Consider the following 13,936-nt stretch of genomic DNA (forward strand, 5'->3'; position numbering starts at 1 on the left):
CGGCCGAGCTGTGCCGAGTAGCGGCGCAACGCCCCGCGCTGACGCAGCGGCCGTACGCTCTCGAGTAGAGGAGCGAGCGCGCCTCTGCCGCCGGCCGCCCGCGCTGAGGGAGCGAGGCCTTCCGTCGAGACGTGCCGTGCCGCAGCGCGGCCGCCAGAGGGCGCTGAGAGACAGGCCTCCGCTTCAGCCTGTGCCGGGCTGAGGGAAAGCGGCCGGCCCGCAGCGGGGCGGCCATCTCCTCCCCTCGGCCGGCCTGGTGCGGCGGGGTGCGCGGGTCTGCCCTTTGTAATTAGCTGGTGCTCACAGTGACCCTAAGGAAAAGCGGCTGATTCAGCCCCGCGTTGCACAAGCACCTTTCCAGAGCTGGTACTCTTTAATTAGAGCGATTCTGGTGCATGAGAAGCCCGGGTGAAACATTTAACAGAGCGTAGCAGCCAGAAAAAGCTCAGGGAAGGCGATCCTTGCCTTGGGGCTAATCGTGAATTGGAAAGGTATGGTGGAATGGAAACGTTAGTGAGCTAATGCACACAGGTTGCTCTGAAAAACCTCCTATTTATTACCCTAAAAACGACATCAGCTGTAAGGAGCACAGCAACGCTGTGCAACACAGCGAATTCTCAGCTACAAAACAGCTGTTTTCAACGTTCACACCACCAGCTATGCATTTTCACCAGCAGTGACCAGAACAGCCTGCACCAGCAGAGGCGACCCGCTGTCACCCCATGCACCACCTCACGTTTGGTTTTTTTTTTCCACAGGGAGGAATTCAATCTCATCTCTTTGCTCCAATATCCATTTCCATGTCAGACACCATTTTGTCAGACTGCCCCTCTGCTGCCACACAGCAACAAAAAAATGTAACAGAAGGTTTAACCTCTGCTACCATACCACCATCTACCCCTGACATCGTGGGCCAACATAATAAAAAGGAGGCATTACTTTCAGAGCAACCCTCATACATGCACATTACATACACCCCCAGACAAGGCCTTGCAAATTACAGTGGCAGTTATCCTACCATGGCCCTGAAGGTAAGAATAGCATTCATGGAGCTTCTGTACAATCTGACAGACAAAAGCTCAAGGACAGGGCAGCACTAAGATTGTTAGCTCACAGTAGCATGGCTGCATCCACTTGACGGGGCTCCATGTCTGCAGCATGTAAAAAAGCATCATTAGTCAAAAATTGTCTATTAAGTGACTGGTGCCCATCTGGCTGAAGCAGTATGCCCAGCAAACAGCAAGGAAATCCACATTCTGTCACCATCTTCAGCAGCAGCCTCCCAGAGAGATGGGAAGACTCCATCACCCTTACTGCTTTTAGAAGGGCTCGTCTCCTCCTGAGTGTCACATCCCATACCAGAGACTATCACCCAGCACCACAGTAATAATATAAATTACCATTGCCGGACAGGTTTTAACTAGTATGGGTTGCACTTCTTAGTAGCATTACTAATAAATAATATAGTTTGAAATGATGGAGCTAGACTTAAAACCAAAGGGTTTCCTTTTCTTTGAAGCACAAGAGAGAGTATTTGGAATGTTTCTTACAAAGAGGCATTTGAATTTCTTTTCTTTTTCATCTTTATTAACCTGCTGTGCTGCTGGGAAGCAAGGCAGCCGTGTGAGAAGAGGGCTTCCAGCAGGGTGTTCATTGTGATACCAGAGAAGTAACAGCAGTTATCCTTGCATAGTACCCTGCCCACTCTGTCCAGGACACAGGATTTGAGAACAACAAAGTGTAAATGAAAAGGGAAAGCTGTAAAAGAAAAGCAGCCTTTTTAGAGCTTTATGAAGTAATGAATGCAAAATTGAAATAGTTTAGCAGATTCCTACTCAACTATTTTTTTCTAATTACTTTATAAATAACTACTTTCTTTATGTCAGATCTGGCTTAGGAAACACATGTTGGGCTTTCTATCTCACTTGAGTTTACAACAGATGAATTACCTCCACTTTTAATAGCAGTGAGGTGGAGGCATATCTAGGGAACGTAGCCAGTTACAGCAAGCCAGCAGCAGATACAGAATGAGATTGTAAAGCTCTTTCCGTGAAGTTACTCCTTTCATCATATTATATCCCTTCCTGAATTACCTGCACAGCGTTAAATTATGAGCTTTGCACATTCAAACTCTCACCATTTCTGTACCTCCTTGAGGACTCTTCTTGCCCCAAGTCCAGCACGTTCAGTGCTAAGAACATCCCTCTGCCTGTGCTTCGTGGATGGCTCCTGTTCTCAGGCAGTGTGCAGGGCCGCTGGGACTCACAGACACGTGTGACCAGGCTTTCAGGGAAGATAAAGTTCAGCTGTGAAGCAGTTGGGAATAATACAAGCAGAAACAGAAGTAGGCCCAAGCAGCACGAGCATTCATATTAGGCTTTACATTCCTGGAGACAAAGAAAAAAATTAGACACTGATGTCTGAAGGGAAATTCCCAAAAACCTTTCAGAAGCAGATAATTGTTACAGGAAGAGTTAATAAAACTACAGCCAGCACACAAGCACAACACTGAAATAGTTCCAGCAGGGCTGGAAATTAATATGAAATAATTCAAGGAACTGAAGAGCTTAGATAGTATTTTTATAGCACTAAAAAGAAGCAAGCTTTAAAGGGCTAACCTAACACCTTCCCTCCCAGCCGTGTCATCCAGATCCCCTCATCCTGACCTCCACCATCCCGACCACAGGCAAAGATCAGAGCATGAATTTGAATTTGCTTGTTAAACTTTTCTTTCCCAGCACTTTAAAAAAAATAAAAATACTTGAGTGTCAGTAACAGCAGAGCTAAAAAGCCTTTTTCTGAGCTGTGAAACATTTCACCCACACACCGCAGAGCCTTAAAGCTCCCAAGTAACTGGTGCATGGGACATTCCCCACCTGTTTGTTCAGGCAGTTGAGGCCCCATCAAGCTGAGTAAGCCCACTCACTCTTAAAGATATGTTCTTCAGCAACCAGTTTTAGCCTGATTGGGAGAAAATTGAAAATATCCAGTTACTCTTTGTTCAGTGTTGTAAGCAATCATCTCATTTCACAAGCTATTTCTAGACTAACAGAAAGGACTAGAAGTTCTTTACAGAGAACCTGTGGTGAGGCAAGCCTTAAAACCAAGTTCATTGCGTTTTTCTAGCCCAAGTCTATATTCCAAGTCTGCCTGCTGCACAGAACACATATGGCCTCTGTGTGCAGGCACTGTGGGAGTTCAGTTTGAGCACTAGCCTCTTAATGTTTGAATTCTTACTAGAAATATCAACTAGAAGCAACTGGAAAATTAATTCTCCCAATTTTCAGAACAACAGTGCTGCTATCCTGAAATACAATCCTACTCTGCTAGAAAAATGATGCTTCTTACTCAGGGAAAGACATACATCAAGCTTTGTGAACCCCAGTTCCTAGCTATATAGTTTGAGACATCATTTGTCAATTTTTGCAGGAGAAATCATACCTGAGCTAACCACGAGATGACACAAACCAATATGGAGTGACACTTCTTATGCAACACTTAAGTCTTTTGTTATTACTCTTTCCTTAGCTCCATAGGACATAAGGAATTGAAAGCAAGCACAGTTAAGCTGAGTTTTCCTAACTCAGTACTAGAATTTGTAATTACAGTCTCACATCTAGAGCCTTTCCTTGCTGCCTGCATGGCTTGCTTTCACTTAAACAAGATAGGAAGAGAACTAGATCATGTAATATTTTTCATTTGCCTCTTTCAAGTGGAGTGCAGGAGACAGTTCTGTGCAGGCACTGCCACACTAGTAGTGTGTGGAAGCAGCATTTATCTCCCAGCTTATGCAAACTGAGTCAGCTAATACATCCCATTTAAAAAAAAGTAACAAAACACATAAGTCAGAACTATTTACTTGATTATTGCAAACAGGAAAAAAAAACAAAACAAAAAAACAGCAGTTAGAACCAGACATTCTCCTTACAGAGCTTCTTCCTCTCTCACTTGCTCTGAAGTTGGTACCTGTGTTTTACATGCAGCAGTACATTATGAAATCTCATTCTGGTTTTCATGTTATCACTGGTAACCCATAATACAGCTGAGTACATTCTGTTAAAAGTTTGTTCACCTGACCCTGTATTCTCACCTGTCAAATAGGGATCAACACTTCCATCCTCCAGTTTGTGCAGATGTGCAATCACCTTAAACCAGTACTGAGCCTGTGAAACACTGCAGGGATTTCTCCCTCAAGACAACTGTAAGACAGTTATCTCTTACTGGGAAAGTACCCTTTGAAGAAACAGCTTACATCAGATATTAGCTTTTCCATCCAAATCCCTAGTTTGCTGCAACAGCAGCACAGCATACTCTCATGCAAAGAACCATCTATGACTGTTGTTGTAGGCCAGTCATTTACTGCTGTTTTTATGAGTTTTGCACCCATGCAAGTACTGAAGACATGCAAGTGCACATATAACCTACATCATAAGTAGGAGGAAAGACTCAAAGGGAGCACTGAGGTGTCCTCATGTGACAATTTCAACAGTAACTTGGATGTGGTAAATACAGGGAGTTTACTTTTCAGGCACTGAACCTCTGTATAATTCACAGCAGGATGACAGAGGTAGAAAGGGTGAAGCATATGCCATAAGAAAACCCACCAGAACAGAACAATCTGGCTTTCATTTCAGAAGGAAGTTTTAAACAACAGCTTCAGTGGGATCTGGACTCAAATGCCTTTCATCACATCCACAATTCACAGCATTGACTGTTCATAATGCAGTTTTATTTTTTTTTTCCTTTGTACAAAAACAAATATAAAATTTAAATCCAATAGAAAGTGTATACTAGCAATCTAGCAATGACAAGTTTACATTACATTAAGACAGGACAACGCGATGTGTATCTAACATCACATTAGTTTTAAAACTCTCAGTGATACATGCACTATATAAAATAAAAACTGCTAGAACTTTTAATCTATTTCTACCAAGAACACCCAAGTATCAAGATACTCAAGAATCAGAAGTAATCTTGATAAGGGGATCTACAAGTCAGACCTTTTCCACACACAAGAAGAAACCAACATTAATAGAAATGTTTAACATCCTTTGTTAAAATCCTCTCACAAAAGCCATACATAAAATTCTTAGTAGATACAGAAAAAGCTCAAAAGTTTGTTAGCATGGGTAACCATTCAGTAGTTCAGAGAATCTTTTAGACATTTCAAAGACATACTGTAGTTTTCAATCTGTATTTTTCCCCACAAAGCCAGAACTACGTTGACTCTCATTTCAAAACCTAGTCAGTGGTTAACACTAGTTCTTGAGTGAAGTCAGAGTAGCATACAAAATATTTAACAGAATAGGGGTGTGTCACATGAATCTGTTTACTTCTTGAAGAAAGTCTTCCACATTCAAGGTTTGTTTATTTGTCCCATAAACAAGATTGTACCTGATGGAACAAAATAGAAACAAGAGTTACCACAGTCTGCAAATACAGTGAAATTTTTCCATGAAAGCATGGAATCCTCAGAGCACAGTTGAGCCACATTACAGTCTTGTCTAGTCTCCCCCAAGCTCTGAGTAGACAGCAGAGAAGTGTATGTTTGGATAGGTAGCTGGCTCACATTTCTGGAGACACAGTTCTTCTGATGGTCTGTAGAACCCTGGGATGGGGACTGCTGCCAGGAGCCTAATTCTTCCCTGCATGCTGGCAGCTGCATCTTGTTCCCCCATAACTAGCGTATCTGTTGTGCACATGTCACTGCAAGAAGTAGGTGTCTAACTCAATAGTTGTATCAACTCTGCTTTAAGACTCAACCCATGCTGTAGCAGACTGTGACCACTACGTACACTCAAATTAGTTCACGGTAGGCCAAGACTACATTCCAGATTCCTGAAGTCCCTATTGTTATACTTGGCCCTATCACTATTTTACAGTCTATCAGAAAATTTGGCCCCTATTCACTAAATCCATTATCAGTAAACAGAGTTATTTCCTTCCCCCTTCAGGGGAGCTATGACTATTAAAAATTGTGTTCTTTCTTACCCATAAACTTGTCACACCAGTTTACAGCCAATACTTGTTCTCTGTACTGAGTTGTATTCCAAATAAAATAATCTAATGTTAAAGATATTAAAAGAACACTGGGAGTATATTTTAAAATAATTATCTCTTGCCCTCTCTCTGACACACACACACACACACACCCCACAACAACTATCAAGTAATCTAGACTTCCCCTAGCTGGGAGTTTTGTCTGCTGCAGCTTTTATGCAAAATAAAGTACATACAAGTTCTGCTTACCTGTAGGATTGTGCCGGATGAAGAATACAAATGGTCTGTCTACTATGAACCAAGGAGGGGATGATCTGGCTATTAAAATTGCAGCTTGCAAAAAAGACAAGGTTTGAAGTTAGGCAAAGAAAGTACTATAACACAGAAGGTACTCTATTAAAGTGAAACTTCCTGGTGTATGCTAGAACTTTGCACAGGTAGAGATGAATGGCTAAAATCCACTTGAATCTTTAAAGCACAAGTCACATTTTATTCCCATAGGAACCAAAAAAAAAAAAAAATCAAAAATCAAAAACAAGGCCCAAAGAAAGGTGGAAGGACATCTCCTGTCATCATATGTAAAGGATACAGCAGCTTACTCTTTGCTATGTAGATAGCAATGAACTTTATACTGGTGGTCAAAGCATGAGCTATTAGAAAATACTTTTCCAGAAAAAACACTTTTTTCCACAAAAAAGTAAACCTGTTTATACTTCCTAGAAGACACTGATGCTCTGATCAATATTAGCAAGTGATGTTCTGAAGAAGCTGCATAAAACCATCAAGTAATTTAATGTGACGTACGTACTTTCTTACAAGGATATCGAAGTAGGCTGACTTTAGTGATACAGTCTGTTAATGTAGTTTTCCTGACTCTGCCACATTATCAGTAATAGTTTCTTACTTGTTGCTGCAGAAGCTTTGGTTCCATCTTCACTAACTTCAATTTTTGTCTTCTGCAAAACATGAGATACATGTAGACCTTCTGTTCCTGAAAAAAAAGTTTAAAAAAACAACAACAAAAAAATCTTGTAGCTAGCATGGCAAATATCAGAAGCTGCTATAATTCTGCTCAGATCCTGATTCTGCTGTGAAGAACATTGGATACAATCATTAAGTCTATAATCACAAACAAAATAAAAGCTATTTACTCTTCACTTTTCCCCATTTACTAGGCTTTGTTTTTATTGTTTGAAGTACACACTTACATTTTTAGTTTTAGTAAGGATGAGCAAGTTCAGTTTTGTTTTGCTGGTGGTGGGTATTTTTTCCCCCCATCATTTTTTTATCTGAATTTAAATCACCCTCCCATTTATCTCAATGTTGAGGGCCAGGGTGGGTGAAAGCACTTGCAAGACACTTGATTTTCACTGAAACAGAAATCTGTTCTCCAAATCAAGCAAGCAAGCACAATGCAAGCTTTTTTTGTAACATTCCTGTAGAAACTTATGAAAAATTTGATGGATATGGAGAAGAGAGGCAAGGTGATATTTTGTCAAGCTCATGACTCGTATGTCTACATCCTATTTTCTGATAAGAAGTATTTAGTTCTGGTTTGGTCCAGTCCACTAAGCTCGATATTTAGTCCATTTGTTTCCTACTGCTTAAGAAAAATCAAATTATTAAATATACTTTACAGAAAATATTGCCATTATATCTTCAGTAAAGATCTAAAGTATTGTTTTAAGTCCTGCCATGGATTTTAGACAATGCTTAAGACATCCAAATTATAACAAAATCTTAACTTGCTAAGCTGACCAGCATGATTTATTGCTATAATGCAAGGCAAGAGGAAAAAAGACACTGCAGTATTCAATAAAAGCAAGCAGCCATGCTTGGCTGGATGCAAGCCAGAGCTTTGCTCCAGTGTCATGGTAACATTTATCCAAGACAAAACAGACAATTACATTGGTAAAACAACACTTTATTCAGTGCCAGAAACTGAATGACCACTAAAAATTCAGTAAAATAACTTACTTGTTATTTTTGCAAAGTTTGATTTTGACTCATCAAACATATCTGTAATACCAAGTGCTTTCAGAGGGTCCTTTAAGTCTGTTTCTGCTACTGCTGTAAATCTAATTAGAAGAAACAAAAAGAATGCATGGGTATTATGTGAGAAAGTTGCCTTAAGCACCATGTTCCTCTCCTGTCAGAGGATGTATATGCATAATGACTCCAAAACACTCCCTGACAGAGGAACAGATGACACTAGTACCTACTTGGGCAAAATAACCTGCACTCTTTTGGCCACCATGGTTGTCATCCAGCTTCCTATTGTCTTTGTGCTGATGTGTGGAATGATAGCAGAGAGTGGTGTTGTGTTCTCCGTAGGCAAAGCAATCAGCATGCTTATCATTTCTCCATGGTATGGCAACTCGATTATGTTATACCACAGCTCATTTGGAGTACTTGTAGTACCTAAAAAAGAACAGAGGTGAGCCATAATTCCCCTCAGCCTTAAATCTGTTTTATTTTCAGATACCTGCTGCTATTGGAGTCCACTAGGAAACTTTTTCCCACATCTCAAAAACTGATTCTAGCATCACAGCCTTCTAGCTTCAAGTAGTGGTATGGGTAGAGATGCTACCTTGACAGAAGTATAATTTGGATAATATGAAGCATACAATATTTGTATTTGATCTGCATATTGTTTCCCAGTCAAGTCCTATCATCTTGGACTTAAAAGCAGCTATGCAAAAAAATCATCAGGTCTGTAAATTAGCTGGAATCTAATTCAGATCTCAGTTATAGCAGAGCTGATTGAGCACTGAGAAGCAAAGAATAAGGAGCAGATCATCTTTCCAAACTGAAGAGGTCTGGCAGACAAACCTTTTTCTTCAAATAATTAAACCACGTCCTGTTTGAAGTAGTCAGCTGAATTTACTTGCTTAATAAGAATCTCATTAGGAAGCAGTTTTAAGTCCTTCAAAGTAGAGGAGCGCAGCCTCTTTGATGCAACAGAGAAGGCCAATTGGATGAGTGAGAACACAACACCTCCAAGTTACAGCAAGTGTTGGGAAGACTGGCTTTGAGAAGCACTCTAATTTCCCTTTGGTCTGTGGAACTTTTGGCATGTGACATCTTACAGTATGTTCCAGGCAAAACTTATCAGTCCAACTACAGACAGAGTTTCTGGGAAAGTTTTAGGATAGCAGTAAGAACTTTCCTTTTTCTTCATGCAAGTCTGCACTTATCAGACCAAACTGAAAATTGAGATCTGCATTAGAGATTTAATCTTTTTGCAAGAACATGCTTTGACAAAGTCTGTATTACTAGAAAGCTAGTAGCATTACATTTATTACACTGTAATTGTGTTAAGCTTTGCAGTTTGTCTCCTTTTAGTCTGAGAACCACTGTCATAATATGACCTAAGGATCAAAATATTGTTGCAGAAGTCTCCACAAGAAGGTGAGAAATGGTAACCTTACCAGCCATCAAATACTATTTTTCTAGTCTGCCGTATGCTACCATCATTGCCACTGAAACGTACAAAACAGGAGATTTCATCTTCACAATCAAGTGATGGAATTTAAAGATGCACAAATTGTTTAAGAAGTTTGAGAAGCCTTAACTCAGATCTCCTCTTGTTCCTTTCTAGATTAATAGCATTTCTAAACTAAGTTTATATCTGCATAATTAAGTCTTTAACCAGCATCAACAGATGAATGAAAAAACCCTTTCAGATAGTCTTGCTAAAAAACTGCCTCTAGTTTGAAGGGAGTTCATAACTCCACAGATAAATAAGTGGGGAGCCTACTCTGGTACACACACGTCCCCCAAATCACATTTAAGCAGCTAAAATAGAATTATATGTACTACAATGCATAGGTGGTTTTCAAAGTTACAGCCTTTTACTCTAACACAAACCTATTAGTATTACCTGAACATTGCTAAGCATAAAATTAGATATTTAAAAGCTTATCAGCAGGTCTTCCCTGTTTACTCTTTTGCTTAATAGCCAGTTACATTCTCAAGCCTGTTCCTGAAAGCATACACAGCACATTAAGTTCCAGACATCAGAAGCAATGGAAAATGTTCTTTCAGAGCCTTAATTTTTGACCAATACCCATGTACCTACATGCTGAAGCTCTGAGGTACGCTGTTAGTTGTATCAAGATACATACATCAGCTCTGAGCTTCTCATACAGGCCAAACCTACTGAACTATTGTCCTGTGACTCAATTTGAATTTGAAGAACATGTGGTCCTCTGGCTCCCTCAGAACTGGTGATTGTACAAAGTTCCATTTCTTTATTACTGTGACACAGACTAATTCTACTCCAATCTTTTATTTACAGCTCACTAGTAGATAAGCCTCAAGTTTCTGTTGGCAGTCCTCCTTCATTCTCATCTCTTAAAAAACTCTTCCTGCAAGGCTTAGGAAACATGCAGCATCCTCAGTTTCAGTACTTCATGTTTTTCACTTTTCAAAAAAGCAGGATAAGGCAAGTACTTTGTTAGAGTGCTTGACCTAGAGCAACCTTTCATAGCTTATACCTTATACCACCCATACCTTACCAGTACAAGATGCTTTCAAAACCACACAGTCTCCAGTATCAGTCATAATAAGTATATCATTACACTCCTCAGTTTGAAAGAAAAGAGCAAAATTTTACCACCCCTTCTGGGATATTCAGTGAGAGTTACTGAGCGTACCGCAGCGGAAGATTGATAACTGGGACAACATGGGAACTTGGTAGATCTTCCCATCAGCTCCATGAAATGGTCGTTTCTTTGTGTTTTCAGGTCGAAATCGTGATTTCCATAAGCCCTTGAAATATACAGCATTTACTAGAACCAGTCTGGTTAAACTGTCAATATCATCTGGAGCTACAACTTGATCAATCATACCTAAAAAGAAAAAAGAAAGGTAAGTATTTGTTTTTATAACATTAGCCAATTTTGATAAAGACAGTTAAGCACATCTTACTTTAAACCTTCTGAATGTCTGTCAATGTGACAGCTACTCACTGTTTAAGATTTGAGAACCATGCAATCAACAGGTTTTTTTTTTTTTTTGGTAAAAAAGTAATCCTTTGGGATACCTAGAAAACAAGCAACATATCTAGCTAACCAATGAACTGATGGGCCTTACCTTTTTCAGCTTGTGATCAGATCTAAGACTCAACCTAAGGAGGACATAGCAATAATAGTTTTAACTGAAGCACTTCCCCCTTTCACACACAGCTTGTAACATTGCTATGCAAAGCTGGTGACATGGTAGAGAAAGAATCTGACAGTCTTGTTTCACAAATGGCACATCCAACATCATTAGCAACATATTCCTCACATTCAGTTTTAACTCCATGAGATACCAAGCATGTAATCAACTAGACTATGACCCTGTTGCAAAGCACCATCTCTGCCTTCAGTACATCTGAACTTGACAAATGGACAGCAGCACACTTGAACCATGAGAAGTTCTGCCAAGGCAGTGTTAATTAAGAACCTTCTAAACATTACTCCTAATAACAGTGACATATCTTGCAAAAATTTAGGGTACTAAGAGCAAAAGCTGAACTGTCTTAGTTTTTTTTATTTTAAAGTCTTATGTATCAAGCTGCTTTCAAGCTTTTTTTCCTTCCTCTTCCCCTCATATCTGAGGACACTTAGCTTCAGGAGAACACTGCTTGGGTTTCCTGCAGATTAAATAAGATTAACAGCAGAAGCTTTTCAGTCCCAGAGGGAACAGGCACACACACAGATCACACAAGTACACCTGCTAGGGCACTGGGACTACTGATCACTGGCGAACAGACTAAAACACACCACACATACCAGCTTCTAGATAGTTTCCAACTGCAAGGCAGTTTTCTCCCTCTCCATTTTACTCCAGTGTTCCCAATCAGATCTGAGAAGTCTGATGCCACTCATGCACAGAAAATACTGGCTAATACTCACCCCTTGTTTCATTTTTCACCCATTGGTTGATGGAATCACAGGCTGTATTTGGGTCCTCAAAGTCCACACTCTTGACACTGCACTGAAACACTTCTTTGTTCCTTGTAACAAAAGGCACTTCCATTTTAAAGCCACTCTTTGCAAATACTGCATTAGCAATTGTAACAATGTCTTTATTCTTTTTTGAGACTATGAGCCTGTTTATCTTCTTTAACGCTTTACCAACTCCTAGTTGGAAAGAACAGCAAGTTTAATTTAGAACAAGATGACAAACAAACAATTACTTTATATGCAACTATTAATGACATGAAAGGTCAGACATGAGGGTGCTGGAGTAGAAAAATACCAATTCTGAGAAGGCTTCCAAAATACACATTTCTGAGCTCTTGTCTGAAGAGTGCTACTATTTCCCAGGAAATGTTACTTTCACTGTGATGCCTATTCCCCGTCTAGCAGCGTGCACAGGATGCTCTAGACAACACTAAGGATCAATAGTAGGGTTCAATTCTTATTACGGAATTATTTCTATAGAAGATGCTGTGTCAAAACATGTCACGCTGTCAAAAAAACCACAGCCTGTAAGCTATACAGCAGTGACAAGAGTCCAAGGCTCATAGCTGACAATTGCAGGTTGTCCTGAATCTCAGAGTGCAGAGCTTAAGTTGCCTCACCATCCACTCTCTCCATTTACTACAGAACAAAGGAAATCAAGATTTCTACATCAGGTTCAAGTCCATACTTAGGCTAGGACATAATCCTTAAGAAAACTAAATTTGCTACAAGCATAAGTCAATCTCTCAACATGAGCTGGTCTTTAAAGAAGAAAAAAGAAAAGCAGTATAAGCTCCACTATCTACAGTCAAGGTCTTTAGGATATGAAAGCAGCTCATATTGAGTGCTTGCTGGCTCTTTCACTGCACACAGGAGAATGCATATGGCAGCACAGAAGAACTGCTATGTTCATCACACTCAGTTCTCCATGTTGTTATAGCTTATGAATAAGCATTTGTCTACACAGGAAAGATAATACATGACAAGAAGCTTAATGTTCAACCATTATATTGGACAGGATACTTGAGTAGCTGTTTTCACAGCAGTTATTAACGAGTTCCCTGTTTCCCAATACAATTTAGCAGGAACAATTCCAGACTATTTCCCTATGTAGACAAACTTAAGAGACGAGCTATAAAGGGAATAAATTAGTTGAGTTATTCTCTTAGTTGCATATAAGAAAAAGCCTCAGATGGCTTTGCTGTTTATAGCATCGTGAATGCTTTAGCATTACCGTTTGTATGAAGGTCTACATGTTCACTCTCCAATATTATGGGCAAATTCTTTTGGAGAACATACCATAACAGAGGTTCTCAAACTGTATTCTGTGGACCACTGGTGGTCCACGGAGCACTTGCTGGTGGTCCGGGGAGAGCTGGCTGGTCTCCTCCTTGCTTCCAGCTGCTAAATTGCATTAAAAGACAGCTAAAGATAGATTAAATACTTTCCAACTGTTACCTTTCCAACGCAGTTGCTGTAGTTGCCAAAGAACTGTAAGGCATCTTGAACAAAAGCAGAGGAGGTCTGTGCAGACAGGTAGCATTCCATACCAAGTCTCTATAGCAAGATAGAGGCTACCTTCTGAGGAGTTTGAGAACCTCTGTGTCTCACAGAGAGGATTAGGAAGTATGTAAGCCAAATAAAACCAGTTGATATAATGTATCAAAATTTTTGTGAGCACTCATGATTTGAGCATTAAGATGCTCCCAGAATTGATTATCTCTGGAAGAGATTTGAAATCTACAACAGTAAGACCTTAAGTTGACAAGTCATTTTGCTGTGCTTCAAACCAAAACAGCAAAGCAAATGAAGACATGTTACACAACGATATTAGTCAAGATTTTAAAATGCACTTACCTCTTGGAGGGTTTTCTGCTCCTGGAAGGAAGACAGAATACTGGTACTAAGATGTTAACTTTTGCTGGCAAATACACAAATACTCAGCATGCAAAGTAAAGCAGCAAGAACTTTCAGCCTAC

At 40.0% G+C, this 13,936-nt stretch overlaps 1 protein-coding gene across 5 annotated transcripts in view; it reads right to left on the minus strand.

Annotated features, from left to right (window-relative positions):
* Positions 1 to 4,707: 4,707 nt before the first annotated feature.
* SERPINE2 (serpin family E member 2) overlaps positions 4,708 to 13,936 on the minus strand; it is a 47,289-nt gene continuing 38,060 nt past the window's right edge. For 2 of the 5 annotated variants that reach the window (XM_031596377.2, XM_031596376.2), the window contains 9 exons: positions 13,815 to 13,835; positions 13,257 to 13,361; positions 11,907 to 12,134; positions 10,662 to 10,856; positions 8,226 to 8,424; positions 7,981 to 8,081; positions 6,908 to 6,994; positions 6,253 to 6,336; positions 4,708 to 5,397 (listed from right to left, as the gene is read on the minus strand). In XM_031596377.2, the coding sequence (XP_031452237.1) occupies positions 5,360 to 5,397; positions 6,253 to 6,336; positions 6,908 to 6,994; positions 7,981 to 8,081; positions 8,226 to 8,424; positions 10,662 to 10,856; positions 11,907 to 12,134; positions 13,257 to 13,361; positions 13,815 to 13,835 (1,058 nt within the window). In that variant the 3' untranslated portion in view covers positions 4,708 to 5,359. The remainder of the gene's footprint in view (positions 5,398 to 6,252; positions 6,337 to 6,907; positions 6,995 to 7,980; positions 8,082 to 8,225; positions 8,425 to 10,661; positions 10,857 to 11,906; positions 12,135 to 13,256; positions 13,362 to 13,814; positions 13,836 to 13,936) is intronic. The other 3 variants (XM_090147233.1, XM_090147234.1, XM_090147235.1) reach the window with 3 other exon arrangements.

The sequence above is a fragment of the Phasianus colchicus genome, chromosome 10, assembly GCF_987193195.1.
Source record: "Phasianus colchicus chromosome 10, bPhaCol1.hap1.1, whole genome shotgun sequence".
Classification (NCBI taxonomy): Eukaryota; Metazoa; Chordata; class Aves; order Galliformes; family Phasianidae; genus Phasianus; species Phasianus colchicus.